This window comes from Rutilus rutilus (assembly GCF_951802725.1).
Source record: "Rutilus rutilus genome assembly, chromosome: 2".
Classification (NCBI taxonomy): domain Eukaryota; kingdom Metazoa; phylum Chordata; class Actinopteri; order Cypriniformes; family Leuciscidae; genus Rutilus; species Rutilus rutilus.
Window position 1 is genome coordinate 18,556,186 of NC_140210.1, and position 16,410 is coordinate 18,572,595.

Genomic DNA, 16,410 nt, shown 5'->3' on the forward strand with positions numbered 1-16,410 from the left:
CGTCCACGGGGTGAAGGTCTGACGGCAGGTCGAAGTCACTGGGACTCGGAGCGTGCCGTGTTGCCATGCCCACCTCGGGACTTGATCGCGAAGCAGTCTCATATGAAGCAAACCGAGCGACGTTACTGCGGCTGCGGATGCCATATGCCCCAGGAGCCTCTGAAATAGTTTCAGTGGAACCGCACTCTTGCCCTCGAACTGACGAAGGCAAGTTAGCAGTGACTGCGCGCGCTCGCTCGTAAGCTGCGCGCACATGGCGACCGAGTCGATTTCCATACCGAGAAAAGAGATCCTCTGCACGGAGCAGAGTTTGCTCTTCTCCCAGTTGACCCGAAGGCCTAGACAAGCTAGGTGCCGGAGCACTAGGTCCCTGTGTTCGCAAACCTTGTCTCGAGAGTGAGCTAGGATCAGCCAGTCGTCGAGAGGAACAAGGGCTGCCTCGACAACACCCAAGACGCGAGGAGACAGGGCTAGCCCGAAAGGGAGAACCGCGTACTGGTATGCCTGCCCCTCGAATTATATATATATATATATATATATATACTGGTATGCCTCATTTGCATATGTAAACATTACAATTCAGAAAACTTGTAATACAAAAAATGTCTGTCTCTATGTAAGTGAAAAACTGGAAAGGTTTTATGGTGATATCTATAACTTAAAATTTTTACCCTATCCACCTGTAGTGTTTCGGCTGTGAATAATGCACCTATTGTTTCAAGAACAATTACAAGAAAATGGGACCCTTATTTCAATGTTATACGGTGGATCCTTATTCAGGAGACATTGAACTTTCTAAAAATGTGGTATAACAACTTTTCCTCAAAAATGCCTACAGGGTTACACAATCTTGAAGATTCGGACCTGACTAACACATTTGATGTCGAAATAACGAGATATTGTGTTGAAATAACATTATTAATAATACATCTTTAATAATATTTGATTGAATGCCGAATGTTGTGCTTGTTCAATTTAATAAAATTAATACTTTAATTGTGATCATTAAAATAATTGAATATTAAATATTAAGTGGCCAATTTTTGCTCATTTATTAAAAGTATTTATATATATAATATATATAGCACCCCCTCAGCACACGTTAAAAAATTATCTGGCGCCGCCCCTGGTTATAACGGCCCACGTATTAAAAATGATTGGGTCTAAATTGGGCTCGGCTCATGTGTCGGGCCAGGCTCGGACACAACGGGCTCAGGTAGGGTCGGGCTTGATTTTTTGGGCCCGATCTAAGCTCTACTCCTCATTATCCAAGCAAATTGTTTGGGCTTGTTGAGGCTCTCTGTTAGCGGTATCTTCAGGATAACGTAAACCGGAAGTTCGTTACCGGCTTGTTCTACGTTGCCATAGCGATCACGGGAAAGGTCAGAGTTCGGGAAAGTCGTGGATAGGATGGAAGAGAACTATTATGGTCCGCTGGACCTACCAGATAATTTTAGTTGGCAAGAAGCCATTCTCTGTTGCCTGGAATATGTCTAACCATTGTCGATGTCCTCATCTACGAACCCCACTGACCTAGAACCAGAACCCAGCCAACACCTCCACATACCCGCCACAAACCTAGAGGCAGTGCCTAAGCTGGCTAAGGACAAAAAGCCAGAGCCCACCACAAACCCAGAGCCAATGCCAGCTGAGTCTGACCAGATGTGTGAGCCGGCCCCATGTCCATCCAGGACCTCGAGCCTGAGCCAATATTTGTCCAGTTTCTATGTGTATGGACAGTGAACCAGAGCCCAACATAGACCTGTAGCCTGAGCCTGCAGAGTCTGACCAGGTGTATGAGCCGGCAGCGACATTCGTCTCTGAGGGAGTTCTGGTAGAGGTAGACTTTGTGGAGCAGAGTTCCATCCATTCCCCTAGCCCTGATATATATTTTTCCCTGTGTTAACTCCTGGACCCTCTGATCCCCACCCACTTTCAAGCCCTGTCTCCACCACTGGTCATGTCCAGCCCAAAGTCTCCTTCATCGCCGCTCATTCCGCCTTGCCCAAGTTGCCTTCGTCGCTGCTGGTTCTGCCTATCTTAAAATCTCCTTATATCGCTGCTGGTTCCACCCAGCCCCAAGTAGCCACTGTCATCATTAGTTTCGACCAGCTCCAAGTCTCCTCTGTCGCAGATGTTCCCGCCCAGGCTCCTTCTCCCTCCTCCTCTGCCAAAGCCATCCAGTTCCTCAGCCCCACCTCCACTGGCTCCCTTCAGCCCCGCAGCTCCTCCTTCAGTGGGTCTGCCCAAATGCTTGGATCCGCCTTGCTCCGCCATGGTGTGTCGATCCCCTAGCTCCACCTTAGGCCTCCGAGTCACGATTTGTTATTTTCTGAAAAATAATTTGGAATAGATCAATGAAAGCAAGTATTTCCTGCATATGAACATTGTAAACCGTTCAAAAGTCAGGGTGACGAGAAAGTCTGAGTCTTTTTATTTTGTTTCCCAAAATAACTGAAATAAATCCACTCAGGTATTAAAACTCAAAATCACAGTCCAAACGTGTAAGGTCTGTCTCTCCCTGTCCCAGGTCTACTTGCCGATTATTATTATTATTAATAATTATTATTATTATTATTATTATCCGCCAATCACTGGAATTAGAGAGCCTGTGGACCACCTTGAACTTAAAAGGCTGTGAAGCTAAATGCCAGTGGGTGATCACCGCGTTGGTGTCCTAAATATGGTGGTGCCACTGGAGGGGCGAGCAGTGGTCCGAACAGAGAGTGAATGCCCGTCCCAGGAGGTAATAACGGAGTGTGAGGATAGCCCACCAAATAGCCAAATACTCTTTTTCAATGGTGCTGTATCTGGTCTCTCTGTTTGAGAGCTTTCAACTCAGAAAGCAGCTCATCAACTTGGGGCATTGCATAACCGTCAAATTTCAACACAGCATTCACCCTTCTATAATCAACACAGAAATGGACAGAGCCGTCCGTTTTGGATACCAAAACTATTAGGCTTGTTCAGTCTCTATGCAATTCTTTTATTACACCCAACTCTAGCATGGCCTTTAATTCATCCTGTACCATTTTTTATTGTGGTCAGGTAAACAATAGGGATGGCTGCGCACCATTTCCCCACAGATCGTTTCGGCATGGTGCTCTATGAGGTCTGTGCGACCGGGCAGGGGTAAAACACATCAGCAAAATCTGCTTGCAACTTGGCTAAATCGGTGAGCTGCCGCAGAGAGAGGTGATCTCCCCTCAAGAGGTGACAAGAGCAATCGGATTGGTTTTGACTGCCTTTTAGCTGCTTCTGGTCCGAGATCTTCCTCTGCCAAAACGACCACTGCTAACTTAACCGATGTCACCTCATTCCAGCGTTTTAAAAGATTGAGATGATAAATTCGACATGAATCACCCCTGTCTGTTCATCTTACCTCATTCGCGAGTAACTTTGGACTAGACGTTGTAAGTAAGACAAGCACTTTATCTTCCGGTGTAAATGGAATGCCTCTTGAATGCCCCTGTTGTACAGCTGACTTTGTCTGCCCTTTGCCTGGAGCAAATTCTCCATAGAGAGCCGCAACAATGTGTGGAGTTTTGCTCGGAGGTCCATGAAATACTGAATTTCACTATGGCTATTTGAAGGCCCCTCCACCCAAGCCTCTCTAATGACATCAAGCACCCCATGGGGCTGACGACCATAGAGAAGCTTGAATGGGGAAAACCCAGTGGAGGCTCATGGAACCTCCTGCACCGCGAACAACAGGGGCTCGAGCCATTTATCCCAATTTTTTAATGAATTTACGAACATAAATTTCAAAGTGCAATTAAATCTTTCCACCAAGCCTATGTCTGTGAGTGATAGACGCTGGTGCGAATCGATTCAGCATCGAAGAAATGGTGCGTAACGGCACTGCTTCCGAATATCGTGTTGCATAATCAACTAAAACTAATGCAAAATGATGTCCGCGTGCTGAACGTTCTAATGGCCTGATGAGGTCCATACCAATTATCTTGAAGGGGACCACTTCTAATGGTTAATGGGAGCAATGGCTCTTTTGAAATGGCCGGTTCCTTAAGCAGCTGACATTCACGCCAACCGCACACCACCGGCAGACGTTCTAGTGAATGCCCGGCCAAAAGAATCGGGCCATGAGACGATAGCGTGTCTTTGCTTCCCCCAAGTCACCTGCCATGTGACTACAATGAGCCGCAAAGAAAAACATTTCCCGACGGCTTTTTGGCATTAATAACTGGGTTGTATCTTCCTTTGTCGGGGTGTCTTGGGCCACCCGATACAACCTATATTTTATAATAGAAAAATAGGGATAGGAGAGTGGCTGATCAGGCTGAAGTAGCTGTCCGTTGATGGTGCGGACCCGGTCATATGCGTTTTTGAGCATTTCATCACGAGACTGCTCAACAGGAAAGTCAGGCGGTAATAGCTCTGCCCTCGTTCTCGTTTCTTCTGAGACAGTCTGTGAGCATGCCTGAACAGCATCTACAGCCTAAACCAAGGCTTTTACTGTCCCTAGCCCTGTTCCCCAAGAGGCATCCGCACACAAAATTCCCAATAATTGTGAAAAACACACACCTCACCTTAACCTTGCGGCTTGCATCCAACATCCCTAGCTGCATCAGACTTTGATGAACAGAGGTTTGGTTACAGCCTGAATCCACCAAAGCCTGATATGTACCCCTCTTAATACTCACAGGTATTTGGTACTGCCCGGCTTGATCGAGGCAGCCCACAGGGAGTCGGGGACCCGTATCAATGTTACTACTTCATTCACTGGGCACCGGTCCTGTCCTGGAAATGACCCGGTCCCCGCATCTCCAGCAGGCCGGCCCAGGCCTTCCCGCCACCCCAGTGGCAGAAGGATGACCAAGAGATTGGCGGAGAGAGGAGAAATGTGTAGATGGAGCGACTGCTCCAGTGCTCCCAGATCTATTCCCCTGGAAAAAAAACATTCACGCTGTGACGCGTTGCTTTGCGACCTGGAAACAGGAATAGGGCGAGAGAGAGAGCAGGAAGAGAGGGAGAAGGGTTGGAGAGAGAGAGGTTAGGTAGGGGCTCGCCGACCCCGGGGCACACCACCAGATGATCTTCATCCAGCTGGATGGCCAGGCATCCCGGAGCTGTTGGGCCATCATGAGGCTGCTGGTCGGCTGCTGTCCCCCAGCTCCACTGACCGGAAGCACTGATGATGTCGGTCCGGGGAGTGGCCAACCCAATGAAGGATGTCCCACTTCAGATTGTTGTGCCCACCAACATGTCTCTGCTGTCTTCTCAAAGATGTCCACGAACGCCTCAGGGTCGTCCTGTGGACCCATCTTCACCAGCAGGACGTGGGAGAAGGTAGGGCCTGCGTCTAGGGCGACCTCACGGCCAAGCAAACTCCGGATGACCTGCTGAACTTCCTCCTGTGCCTGGACCAGCAGACAGAAACGATATTCCTGTTCTAGTCTGAGGTCCATCAGTGCTTGATGTTGAGTCTGGTGAAGACCGGCGAGCGACTTGACTAGCTCCATAAGCAGCGTTTTTTGAGCTGACTGCATGGCGGCTGGCCAACTTCTTCATTGTGGGTTTCGGGCACCAGTGTAAACCATTCAAAATAAAAATGACAAAGAAGTCAGGGTGGCGAGAAAAACGGAGTCCTTTTATTTTGTCTCCAAAAATAACAGAAATAAATCAACTCAGGCGTTCAGCCTCGCATCCAAACACAAACTCATAATTACAGTCCAAACGTGTAGTCTCTCTCTCCCTGTTCGAGGTCTGCGGGGCGCTTATTTCCTGTTTTTCCGCCAATCACTGGAAATAGAGACAGGTGTTAGTTTTCATGCCCTTGACCTCCTTATCCCCGCTCGTCTCTGCAATCGTTCCCCCGCTGCAGACTTCGCATTACCACGCCCCCTCGCCACAAACATGGCTCTATTTCTGAATAAACAGTGATAGCTCACAGCTATACAATATGTCAGATTGCTGAGGGAGATCATTTGAGATGCATTGTTTCATTTTAAAATCTTGTCAATAGGGATGCACCGATATGAACATTTCAGCTGATACCGATAATTCATTATATTTGAAAGCCGATAACCGATATATTGGCAGATAAACCACATTTTTATATAATTTTTGAGAGCCTGATTACAAAAACAAAAGTCTGACGATTAAAATACATTTCCCAAGCACACATTTATAATGTTCTCATTATAGTTTTATGTAGCCTATATGACAGACTTGCGCTGCACATGTTGCACTTAACTGTGTCTTCCTTTTTGAAAGAAGATACAGAGAGAAGATTCCAATCATATTTCAAGCAATTCAAAACCATCATGGTGAACAGTGGTCATCTGAAATGTCTCAGCTGAAGGAAATAATCCATTATTTATTGGCTTTAATATATCAGCCAAATTTTCTTAACAGGCTGATAACGATAACATCAAAAATTTACATATATTTCGGCCGATACCGATATAGTGGCTGATGTATCGTGCATCCCTACTTGTCAAGCATATTTTTGTCAAATTCTGACTGCTATAGGTCTGTGTGGGCTGATTTCCTCCATTATATAATTTGTGAAAGTGTCAATCATACTGAGTGAACATAGAAATATAAAATACCATACTGACAAGATGGTGTTTCATGTGTTATACCCTGCAGCGTCAGATGTTTAGTTTAGTCAAGACCCACAGTCATCTTAACAAAATTGCTTGCGTATAAATAAAAGTTTAGATGAGAAGAATTTTTTTGCCTGCTTTCGTTGGCATATTAAGATATTTTACATGACAATAGAATAAAACCCTGAGCCATTTTAGCTCTGCTTCATTTGTTTTGATTCATACTGTGTGATGAAGCTAAAGGAGTCTAATTTTACCAGCTTTTCTCCCTCCGCTTAACACAGTGTTCCCTCTGCGGATTTAAACCAATATTGGCTTGTTGGTCACTCAGTGCTCTTTCATCGCTTTCCTCTTTCATGGCATTATCGTTTTTCCCATCTGCATGTCCTCTTTGTCTTCTCTCCCTCTTCTCTCTTCTTTTCTGCATCAACGTTTTTGGCAAACAGCTTTGTGTTATTCATCCAATCATCTGTTCATCCATCCATCTCTCTGTCTGTTCATCCATCAATTACTCGCTCTGACAGGTGTATGACAGACAACTGAGCTTTTCATCCCAAAAGTGCTAATGTAGGTGTTTGTGGGTCTTGGTGAGTTCTGATGCATCCATGATCCTTCTGTATAATACATATTTTACCATTTAAATGTGAGTGACAGTATGTGTTTGTTTGTTTGTTTAATAAATAAATAATTTTATTATGCAGGGATCCATCAAAAGTGACAGTAAAGAAATGTATAAAATTAGTACAAATGACATATTTCAAATTGCAATTCAAATATTCCTTACGGTTTCCACAAAATATGTTTTAATAATAATAAGAAATGTTTCTTGAGCATCAAATCAGCATATTTTCTGAAGGATCATGTGACACTGATGAATGGAGTAATGATGCTGAAAATTCAGCTTTACCAATACAGGAATACATAACATTTTAACAATAAAATAGAAAAAAGTCAGTTAAAATTGTACAAATATTTGACAATATTACTGTATTCTTTTATCAAATAAATGCAACATTGGTGAGCATTAGAGAGACTGTTTATAGACTATATCTGCTTGTGTATATATAATATAATATTATATAATAAAATAATGTATTTGAGTCTGTGGTTGTGTCCTGCAGTCTCATGCCTATATTCTGGCTCTCTTTTTAGGAGTTTTGATTTCATGGTGCTGATTATTTTTCTTCAGCTCCACTCAAGGATGAAACCCAAGGAACCCAATATTGTCTTCCTTTCAGTCCAATCACAATGAAGCAACCCCCGCCAAAGTATCACAACCTCTCCCGCCTTCTCCAGAATCCCTCTCCCTCTTTCTTCCTTTCTCTTTCCTTGGTGCTTTCTTGGAGCCATACAACTTACTTAAAGAAAGACTTAACGGCATTGGGATGAATTCAGGATATGAGGAGGGGTCCCAGACTTAAGTCATCTATCTGGGCCAAAATCACACCTGTCTTGTACCCATCATGATACTGTAGGACAGTATGTGCCTTTAGGTATCCCCATTGAGCATATCTGAGTGATATTGGTTTCTGGTAGTATTTGGGGTGAGACGGGGGTGTGGTTCACTTCTTCTGCCATTGTAGAGTCCAAAGAGAGTAAACCCTCTACAGTTAAAGAGGGAGGGACGCAAGTGCCAACATCTCAGAAACAATCAGTGTCATGGCTGACTGGAACCTGGTAAAATGATATGCAATAAGGGTAGAGTTCTTTTATTTTCCACTATGGTGGCCATCTCTCCCCTATGCTAATCCTGACCACAGTGAACAAGTGTCTGATTTGCTTAAGTCAAGTATGGAAATGACACATATTGTCTAGACTGATTCACATATCACATATAACAGCACTGCATAATATGGCCTTAGCAGATGTAGCTGCTCCCCACTGCAGTATTTACAGTCAATATTCTTGTGCCTTCACAATGCTTCACTATGATCTTTTCCCAGAGCAGCGTTATAAGAGGCTAAAATAAGTGCAACCATTGATGATGTCACTCCCTTAAATATTATGTCAGAAAAAAAGTAAAAATGCAGGGACAAATGTCTGCAGTGTCTCAGAAAATGCAGAAAGGATTTTAGAAAAACACTACATACATTCAAAAGTTTGGAGTCAGTAAGATTTTTTTAAAGAAATTCATATTTTATATAGCAATGATGCATTAAATTGACAAAAAGACACATTTATAATGTTACAAAAGACTAATAAATGTTCTTTTGAACTTTCTATTCATCGGAGCATTTTAGAATGATTTATAAAGGATCGTGTGGCTGCTGAAAATTCAGCTTCACCATCACAGAAATAAATTACATTTTAAAATTATGTTAAAATTTGATGTTGTTTTTTTAATTACTGTTATCAAATAAATGGGTAGTCTATACAACCCATTAAAGTGAAATGTAATGCATAGGGTTGTGTAAAATGTTGAAAACAAATAATGAGAAATGAAAGTAATGTTTTAAAAGGTTTTTTGAATTACACTTCATATCTTAACATAATCTCTTAAATGTTACTATGTTCAATAACAAGTTACTTTGATCAATAATGAATTATAGGGGCACACAACACACAAACGACACTAGTTTCTTAGTATTACCTAGAGATTTGTTTTTGAGGGAAATATTTTATTAATGTAGAAAAAGAAAGAAGGTGAATGTGTTCGTGAGATAAAGGTAACGTCACGTTTAGTCACTTTTTGTTTTCTTTTGTTTTCAAGGACTTTTATTATGTTTCTATTTGTTTCCTGTTTCCTTTGTTTTATATTCCTGCTTGTTCCTTGGTTGTCATGACAATTCATTGTTTGATTAATTAGAGCACACCAGTTTGTATTTTAGTTCATTATTTTGTGGATATAATGCCCTCAGTTTCTTTAGTTCGTTGTCTGTGTTTAAACACTGATACTTTGAGTTTTTCGTTTGTTTAATTTTGTTAAAGCGATGCTGCTGTTTGAACTCAAACCTTCCTCTTCATCATCCTTTGTGGATCTAATAGTGACAGGTAGAGAGGGAGAAATTGATATCACAAGAATATGTTTGTCAACGCTTCTGGATTTCTGCGTTTATTTCTCATACGTTCTTACTCATCTGACCTTCATCTAACTCACAATTATAGATAAATACAAGCTGACTTATAGGGATAATTCCCCCCAAAATGTTTATTCTGTCATCATTTACTCACCCTTAAGTTGTTCCAAACCGGTATGAATTTCTTTCTTCTGCTGAACACAAATGACGATATTCTGACGATAATGGGTACCAAACTGTTGATGGGACTCCATTGACTTCCATAGTATTTCCCCCCCCCCCATACTTTGGAAATCAATTGGGCCCATCAACTGTTTGGTTAGTTGTGTTCAGCAGAAGAAAGAAATTCATACAGGTTTGGAACATCTTGAGGGTGAGTGATGAGAGGATTTTCAACTAAAAACACAAACATTTGTACTTTTCAAAATTGTATTGGTCATTGAGCAATCATTCACAGTGCAGAAAGTAAGTGAACCTTTGTGTTACAAATCTTACGACTTCGCCAAAAGCCGACTCAATATAAGTCTGCTAAGGAGGTGAGATTGGTGTTGTGGGTCGCACAGGTGATGTCCTCCCTTTAAATAAAGACATAGAAAGCCTGTTATGGACAAATTGGTCTTCTAAAGAAAGATTGGTTGGTGTGAACCATGCCTCAATCCCAAAAGCTTTCACAGGACCATAAAAAGCATTAGGCCTATGGAGATTCAAGTAGCTGGGAAAGTCTTAAAAAGCATTAAAAAACCGGGTGTTAATGAATCCACGGTAAGATAATTGTGACTTAATTTAAGATCAGACCACATTTTATTAGTAAACAAAAAAAAAAGTTCATAAACGTATTACTGCGACTGTAGCCCATATGTGTTAAAAGATCTTCCATCCAGACTCCCTCACAAGAATATTTAGTATTTATCAGTTTGATTTGTTATTTGCATCCTATTTAAATATAGGTGGAAGAGACACTGGGATATAGGATGGGGGGGGGGGGCTGGATTTGTGTCCAAATGGATTCCCCTAAAGAGAGGCTTATTGTCAATCAAGGGGTCTCAGACCAGCAGACCATTACGCTAAGTGTTAATCTTAGAGACAATACAGTCTAGTTACAAAGGCAAATTTAGCCATGGTATCTTCATAAGATATTGTGCATGCCACAACTAAAGTTAAGAACTCTGCAATATTTTTGTGCATTAAACTATTTTCAAGATTTAAATAATAAAATACTAAATATTAATAAATGTATATTTATTTTTGAATGATATACTAAAAAAAAATGTCATGCTATATGAAACATTTAATTACATTAGACAAACATATTGAACATTTAATGTTTATGCAAATAATGTCCAGTTTGCCATTGTGCAAAGTTTTTTTTTTTTTTTAAGTAGTTGATCTTAAATATTTGACCTATGTTATTGTAGCTGTTTATTTATTACATTTTAATTATAGAATCTTCTTCCTCTTTTAGACTGAAAAAACTGGAAACCTAAAAAAATCAAATAAAAGTGTTATGTAGCATTACTTAATCAACCTAAATGGTTACACCATATACAAAACTAAATGTAAGTGTAAGATAAAATACTGTAGCACTTTAAAGTGAAATTTCAGGTAATCACCTTTTAATGAAAATGAGCTTGTTTTCTTAAAACACTATAATAAATAGTTTGAAAATAACTGTTTATACTTTTGAATACAAATATGCAATTATACATGTTAAGATACTTTTGTTAAAATCATTTATTAAAATTTATTAAAATTCCTAAAAATCTCCTATAGCTTTGCAGTTCTGTCAATGTTATCTGGATATTATACAGCTGAATTTCACAATTCCTCAATGAGCACACATACAGCATATAGGCCTATTCCTCAATGAAAAAGAACTTCCAACATCGCGCCAAAAGACAGAATCTTATTCAAACATCATTTATTTCATGATATAACTACATATTAAAATAAAACATGAACACATATATAAATTAAGGACATATGCAGACGTATTTACAGAGCAGCGTGTTGTGCATTGTGTAAGCTGAAGGCATTGTGGTGTGAGTGCCCGATGAAGTTCATGTAATGATGATCGAGTCCCTGAACCGGTGATAAGTATCCACTGTGCTGAGACATCGCCGGATACGCGAGCGTGGGGCTCCGCGTCGAGCTGTGCCAGGAAAAGTGTCCGGGTGGGCTTTGCTGAAACACTGACTCGGTTGGACTTGAACTCTGGTACTCCAGCTGGCACAGAAGGTCCGTAGGGTCTGGTGAGATGGTACCTAACGTGCCAAACACAGGCTCGGTTACGACTTTGGACTGCAGGAACGCGAGAATCCGTGCGTACTTGGTGTCTTTGGTCTCCATTCGCTCCACGGTGGTCAGGTAGTGAACGAGGTTCTTCATGCACTCGTGATAGCCGTAGTGAAAGTAATTGGCAAACTCTGTCAGCAGTTCTCCTGAGAAAACAAAGAACCTTATTAGAAAATCCATAGAAATTCATCATGGGAGACAGAGCTTGATATGACGTTTTGAAATTTTATAATTTTTTTCTCTCGCGATGTGAACGAGGAATTGTATTTAATTTGTTCATATTTTTACTCTAATTTGTTATTTATTATTTATTCGAGTTTCTTACCCTTTTCTCTCCCGCGCGGGAAGTCTGCGGAGTGGAGCGCGCGCAGATACTGCACGGTCATTTCCAGGATTTCTGCTTTCTCGAGTTTCCCAGAGTTCTGTTTTAATACACAGGTTTTGTTAGTCATAGCATATATACATACATGTACAATCAAGGCAGTCATGAACACCTAAAAGACTTAAACTCGTTAAAAGTTTCAGCTGCCCACCTGTTTAGCCAACGCCATAGGAACTGTCTTTCCCAGCTCGTTTAAACATCTGTTGATTCGGTCTCTTCTTCTTTTTTCAATGACCTTGTGAGAAACAGGAGTTTTCTGTGGGAAGGGAACATAATAAGATGAAAAATAAATTAAGGGAACAAAAGCGCCATCACCAAAAACGAAATAAGCATATGGTTATACTGGATACGTTTAACTTGATAAATATAAAAAACAATCAACGGATAGGTAGTTACATTAGTGAAACTCGGAAGGATAATCTATTCGGTCGATAAAATATCCTGCAGTAAGTTTGACTTGATTAGCAATAAGTTGTGAGTGGAGAGCAGCGCCGCGCTCTGCTACCCTGCACGCGCGCAAAACATCTATCCGAGGCAGGGCGTCATTGAAGGAAGCGCTTTTACATCGCAACCAAGTTAAATAATATAATTAATTTCTTTAGAGTGAACCACTGGCTTACATGAAATATAAGACCAGGAAAATCAAGCATTCTAGCACTACAGCACTACAGTAGGCCCATCCCGTAATACGTTAGCCTATTCTTAACTGCGCGCAACCAAATGCTGAAATTATTAAGTAGGTATTATTAATATTATGCCATTCTAAAAAAAAAACCTAAAAAACCTAAAAAAAACATCAATCAGTTCTAAAAAAAAAAAAAAAAAAAAAAAAAGTATAAACATTGAAAGAGGCCATCGTCTGCATGCATCGTCTGGCATCATGTGTGCGCCACCAAAGTGTCCACATACCTTGCGATCCTTCATCTTTGACGCCATCGTTTGGTAAAAACTAGGACAAAAATTATAGTGAAATTGTGAAAATATTGTAGCTAGACTATGTAGGCGCTCCTGTTTCTAGACGCTTCAGACTGAGATGAGCTGACTGGAGGCAGCCGCTTATAAAGCGCTCGCGCATTCATGGCCCTAAATTATTCCATAGGATTAAAGGCGAGCTTTTGGTTAATGTGTGCACTTAGGATCAGTTAAAGAAATAGTAAAACCTGAAGCTGTGGGCTAGCGGGGGGCAGACCTATTTTGTTAATCCACGTGGCCTATCTAAAGACACGTGATGGGTTGCAGAATATTATTTGCATAGTAACAGGCCTTGCTGGATGTGGCTCGCGAGCGAGCGCAGAGCGCGCAATGAAAACAAAGCCCCTGGAGCAAGGCGTCTCTTTCTGTTCCACGTCGCGTTTCTCACACGATCGCCTGTTTATGGGTCTCAGCAAGCGATCTTAACTTCCATCCCAAGCCCGTCTCAGGTTTAAAGCCTGTCTACTGTTATTATAGTAATTAAGTAAGCACATAATAGGCTGTTCCGCCGAGTTCAGGGGAGACCTTTTGGAGACGGAGTCCCCCCGTTTGTTCGCCGCGTTTCTCACACGACTTGGTGACACGTCCATCTTTCATGGGCTACGGCCGGGTTTTTGTTTACATTCTCTAGTTTTGTTAGGGGCCTCGGCAGGTGTGGGGACCCGGCCTGGCACACGAGCGGCCCCTCCGACCATGTTAGAGACTCCAGCCGTCTTTGGCACACGAGGGTTACCCACCGCTGGATTCCCTTCAGAGGGGCTCAATTTGTATCCTATTATCCTATAAGAAAATGTCTATTGAGCGGAATGAATAGTTTCATTGGCCTAAATTTTAATAATGCAGTGAAAGAAAAGAAAAGGAGAAATAAAGAAGAATGCAGCTGGTCCTGACGCGCATTATTCTCCGTCACCTGCGCCTGGAGACCCCTATTCATTTGCCTAATTTCGGTCAACTTAACAAACTTTGGAAGAAATTATTCTGGTATTGTTGTGAAGGGTGAAGCTTTCTGATCGAATTAACAGCATGTTTTGATCCGGTAAATGTCATTAGAAAGAAAGAAACAATCGCGTATAGAGGGGTCTGGGTAACGCGCCAAGTGGCGACGCCAAAGCGCAATTCATGCCACAGGGGACTTTTGTACCCCCACATTGCTCAAGTTTGTGCCCAACAAAGGGCATTATTTTATACTTGAATACATTTCATACAACAATTGGCTGTTTTCATCAAACATATTTTCACAGCAAGGTTAACAACAGGTTTATTGTGTTCGCCCAGACTCCCAGACTCAGACTTCATGCGCCAAAACGCCTGGATCTTCTGCTTTTTTCACTGGGAACGTTTTAATCCTGAAGGTTGGCTACGCTTTAAAGTGCGATATCGTGTTGAATCGTGGAGGGAAAAATCAAAGATGTGAGGATTTTTTTTCTTTTTCTTTTTCTTTTAAAGAATTCAAGCTCTTTGGAAAGCCAAAGCAATGGAGACTTTTTAATACTATAGCGCGCAAAAGAAAAGCACCAGTGAAACAGACTAAAGCATAAAATCCCATTACTTTTTATTGTTGAATTTACCACAACATTTTATGCAAACTCTGTGGAGCCGACACAACAAAACGTTTTAACTTGCTTTCGGATTCTGAAGTTTTGTAATGTGACCATTTTTAATCTGTTTTTGTAAACGTGTGTTGTTGCATTGAAGAAGAGCAATACGTCAGCGGAATTTTCTCCTATCACAATATAATTTAATCGCCCAACATTACACAAAACAACCCAGTACAAAAAGATTAAAGTATTTTAATATCTTGAGAATAAGCATACATGTTTGTTTTGTGGAAGAAACTCTCCAAGAAAAAATAAATAAATAATAGAATGCACAAAGCTGGAAAACGTGAACAGAATTGCATCTTTGTACGCAACAAGTTCATCCCATATTTAGTGTTTCTCGCTAAGAAGACTATAACAATAATTATATTTCTCTAATGCCTAATTTTATTTTTACACATTCCTGATGCATTTTGTTACAAATTGCGTAAAATACGTATTACGCAAGAAACAACTTATCGTTATGTATAGGTTATGTCTATATATATATATATATTTATGATCATATTTCTCAATATTAAGTGTAAAAACTACACAATAAGTGCGCAGATTACAGTTTAAACGTTTTTATGATAATAATATTTATGACACTATTTATAAGCTGCAAAACGTTGAAAGTCGCAGGATTTTTTTCTGAATTACAAGATTTTTATTTATTTTTTTACTTACACAATGCTATTTAATGCTATAAAGTCATAATAATGCAAAATTTTAAACTACATGTGCTACAAAACTAACTAAAATAGTTTATTTAAAAAAAGTCTTTCTAAATGAGTTTGTATCGATAAAAGTCATAAACTCTCCTAATTGTCGTATCAATGTTTCATTGCTGTGGCATATAAGAGTTTAAAGCTGTCCAAACACGCTTCTGTATGGGGATCCCAGTCTTAAAGAGAGGCTACCTGAAAGCTGAACTCTGTCTGTAAGGATCTGTCCATGTGAAAGAGAATTAGAGGAGCGCAGTCATGCATGTCACCCTGATTACAGCAGTACAGTTCGCCTTATTTCCCAACCAACCTAAGACTTTTTCACAGACACACTAACCAATCTGGGCTTTTTCGGACAGGAGGGGATGCTTTCGCTTGTGTGAAGGGTTGCTAGGGCAAATCTTTTTAAGAGTGATTAAATAAGTCCTGCCCTGTGCTACTTCCTTTACACTTTTCTTTCTCTGGGTATTTTGAAACTTCAAATAGTCAAAGCATTACTTTTTTCTGCAATGTAATGTTTTTATTTATTTAAATAATATATTGTATTGGTTATTTGTTTATATATATATATATGACCTTTCCAGAAGTTGATTTAAAAACGAACTGTTTAAAAAAAAATCTTCCAAGATGCCTTTTGCATATGTTTATAAATAGATTGAAAGCGCCATCGTGTGGAGAGATGAACAAAACTTAACAATAACACGATTAACTAAATCACGTCGAATTAAAATGTCTTTAAATAATTGTACATTTTAAATTAAATCTATAGCCTAAGTAACGAGTATTTATGTATTATTGTTATTCGTAACACACTGTTTGGTTCACACAACATTTATTATAGTTTAATTAGCTCTTTTTAGTTAGCTATCAGCT

At 40.5% G+C, this 16,410-nt stretch overlaps 1 protein-coding gene across 1 annotated transcript; it reads right to left on the reverse strand.

Moving 5' to 3' along the window:
* Positions 1–11,384: 11,384 nt before the first annotated feature.
* Positions 11,385–13,378, reverse strand: helt (helt bHLH transcription factor). The gene is made up of 4 exons (XM_084388951.1): positions 13,170–13,378; positions 12,412–12,516; positions 12,204–12,300; positions 11,385–12,024 (listed from the first exon to the last, which is right to left on the reverse strand). The coding sequence occupies exons 1-4, from the start codon at positions 13,194–13,196 to the stop codon at positions 11,579–11,581; spliced, it is 675 nt and encodes a 224-aa protein (XP_084245077.1). The 5' UTR covers positions 13,197–13,378; the 3' UTR covers positions 11,385–11,578.
* Positions 13,379–16,410: the final 3,032 nt, after the last annotated feature.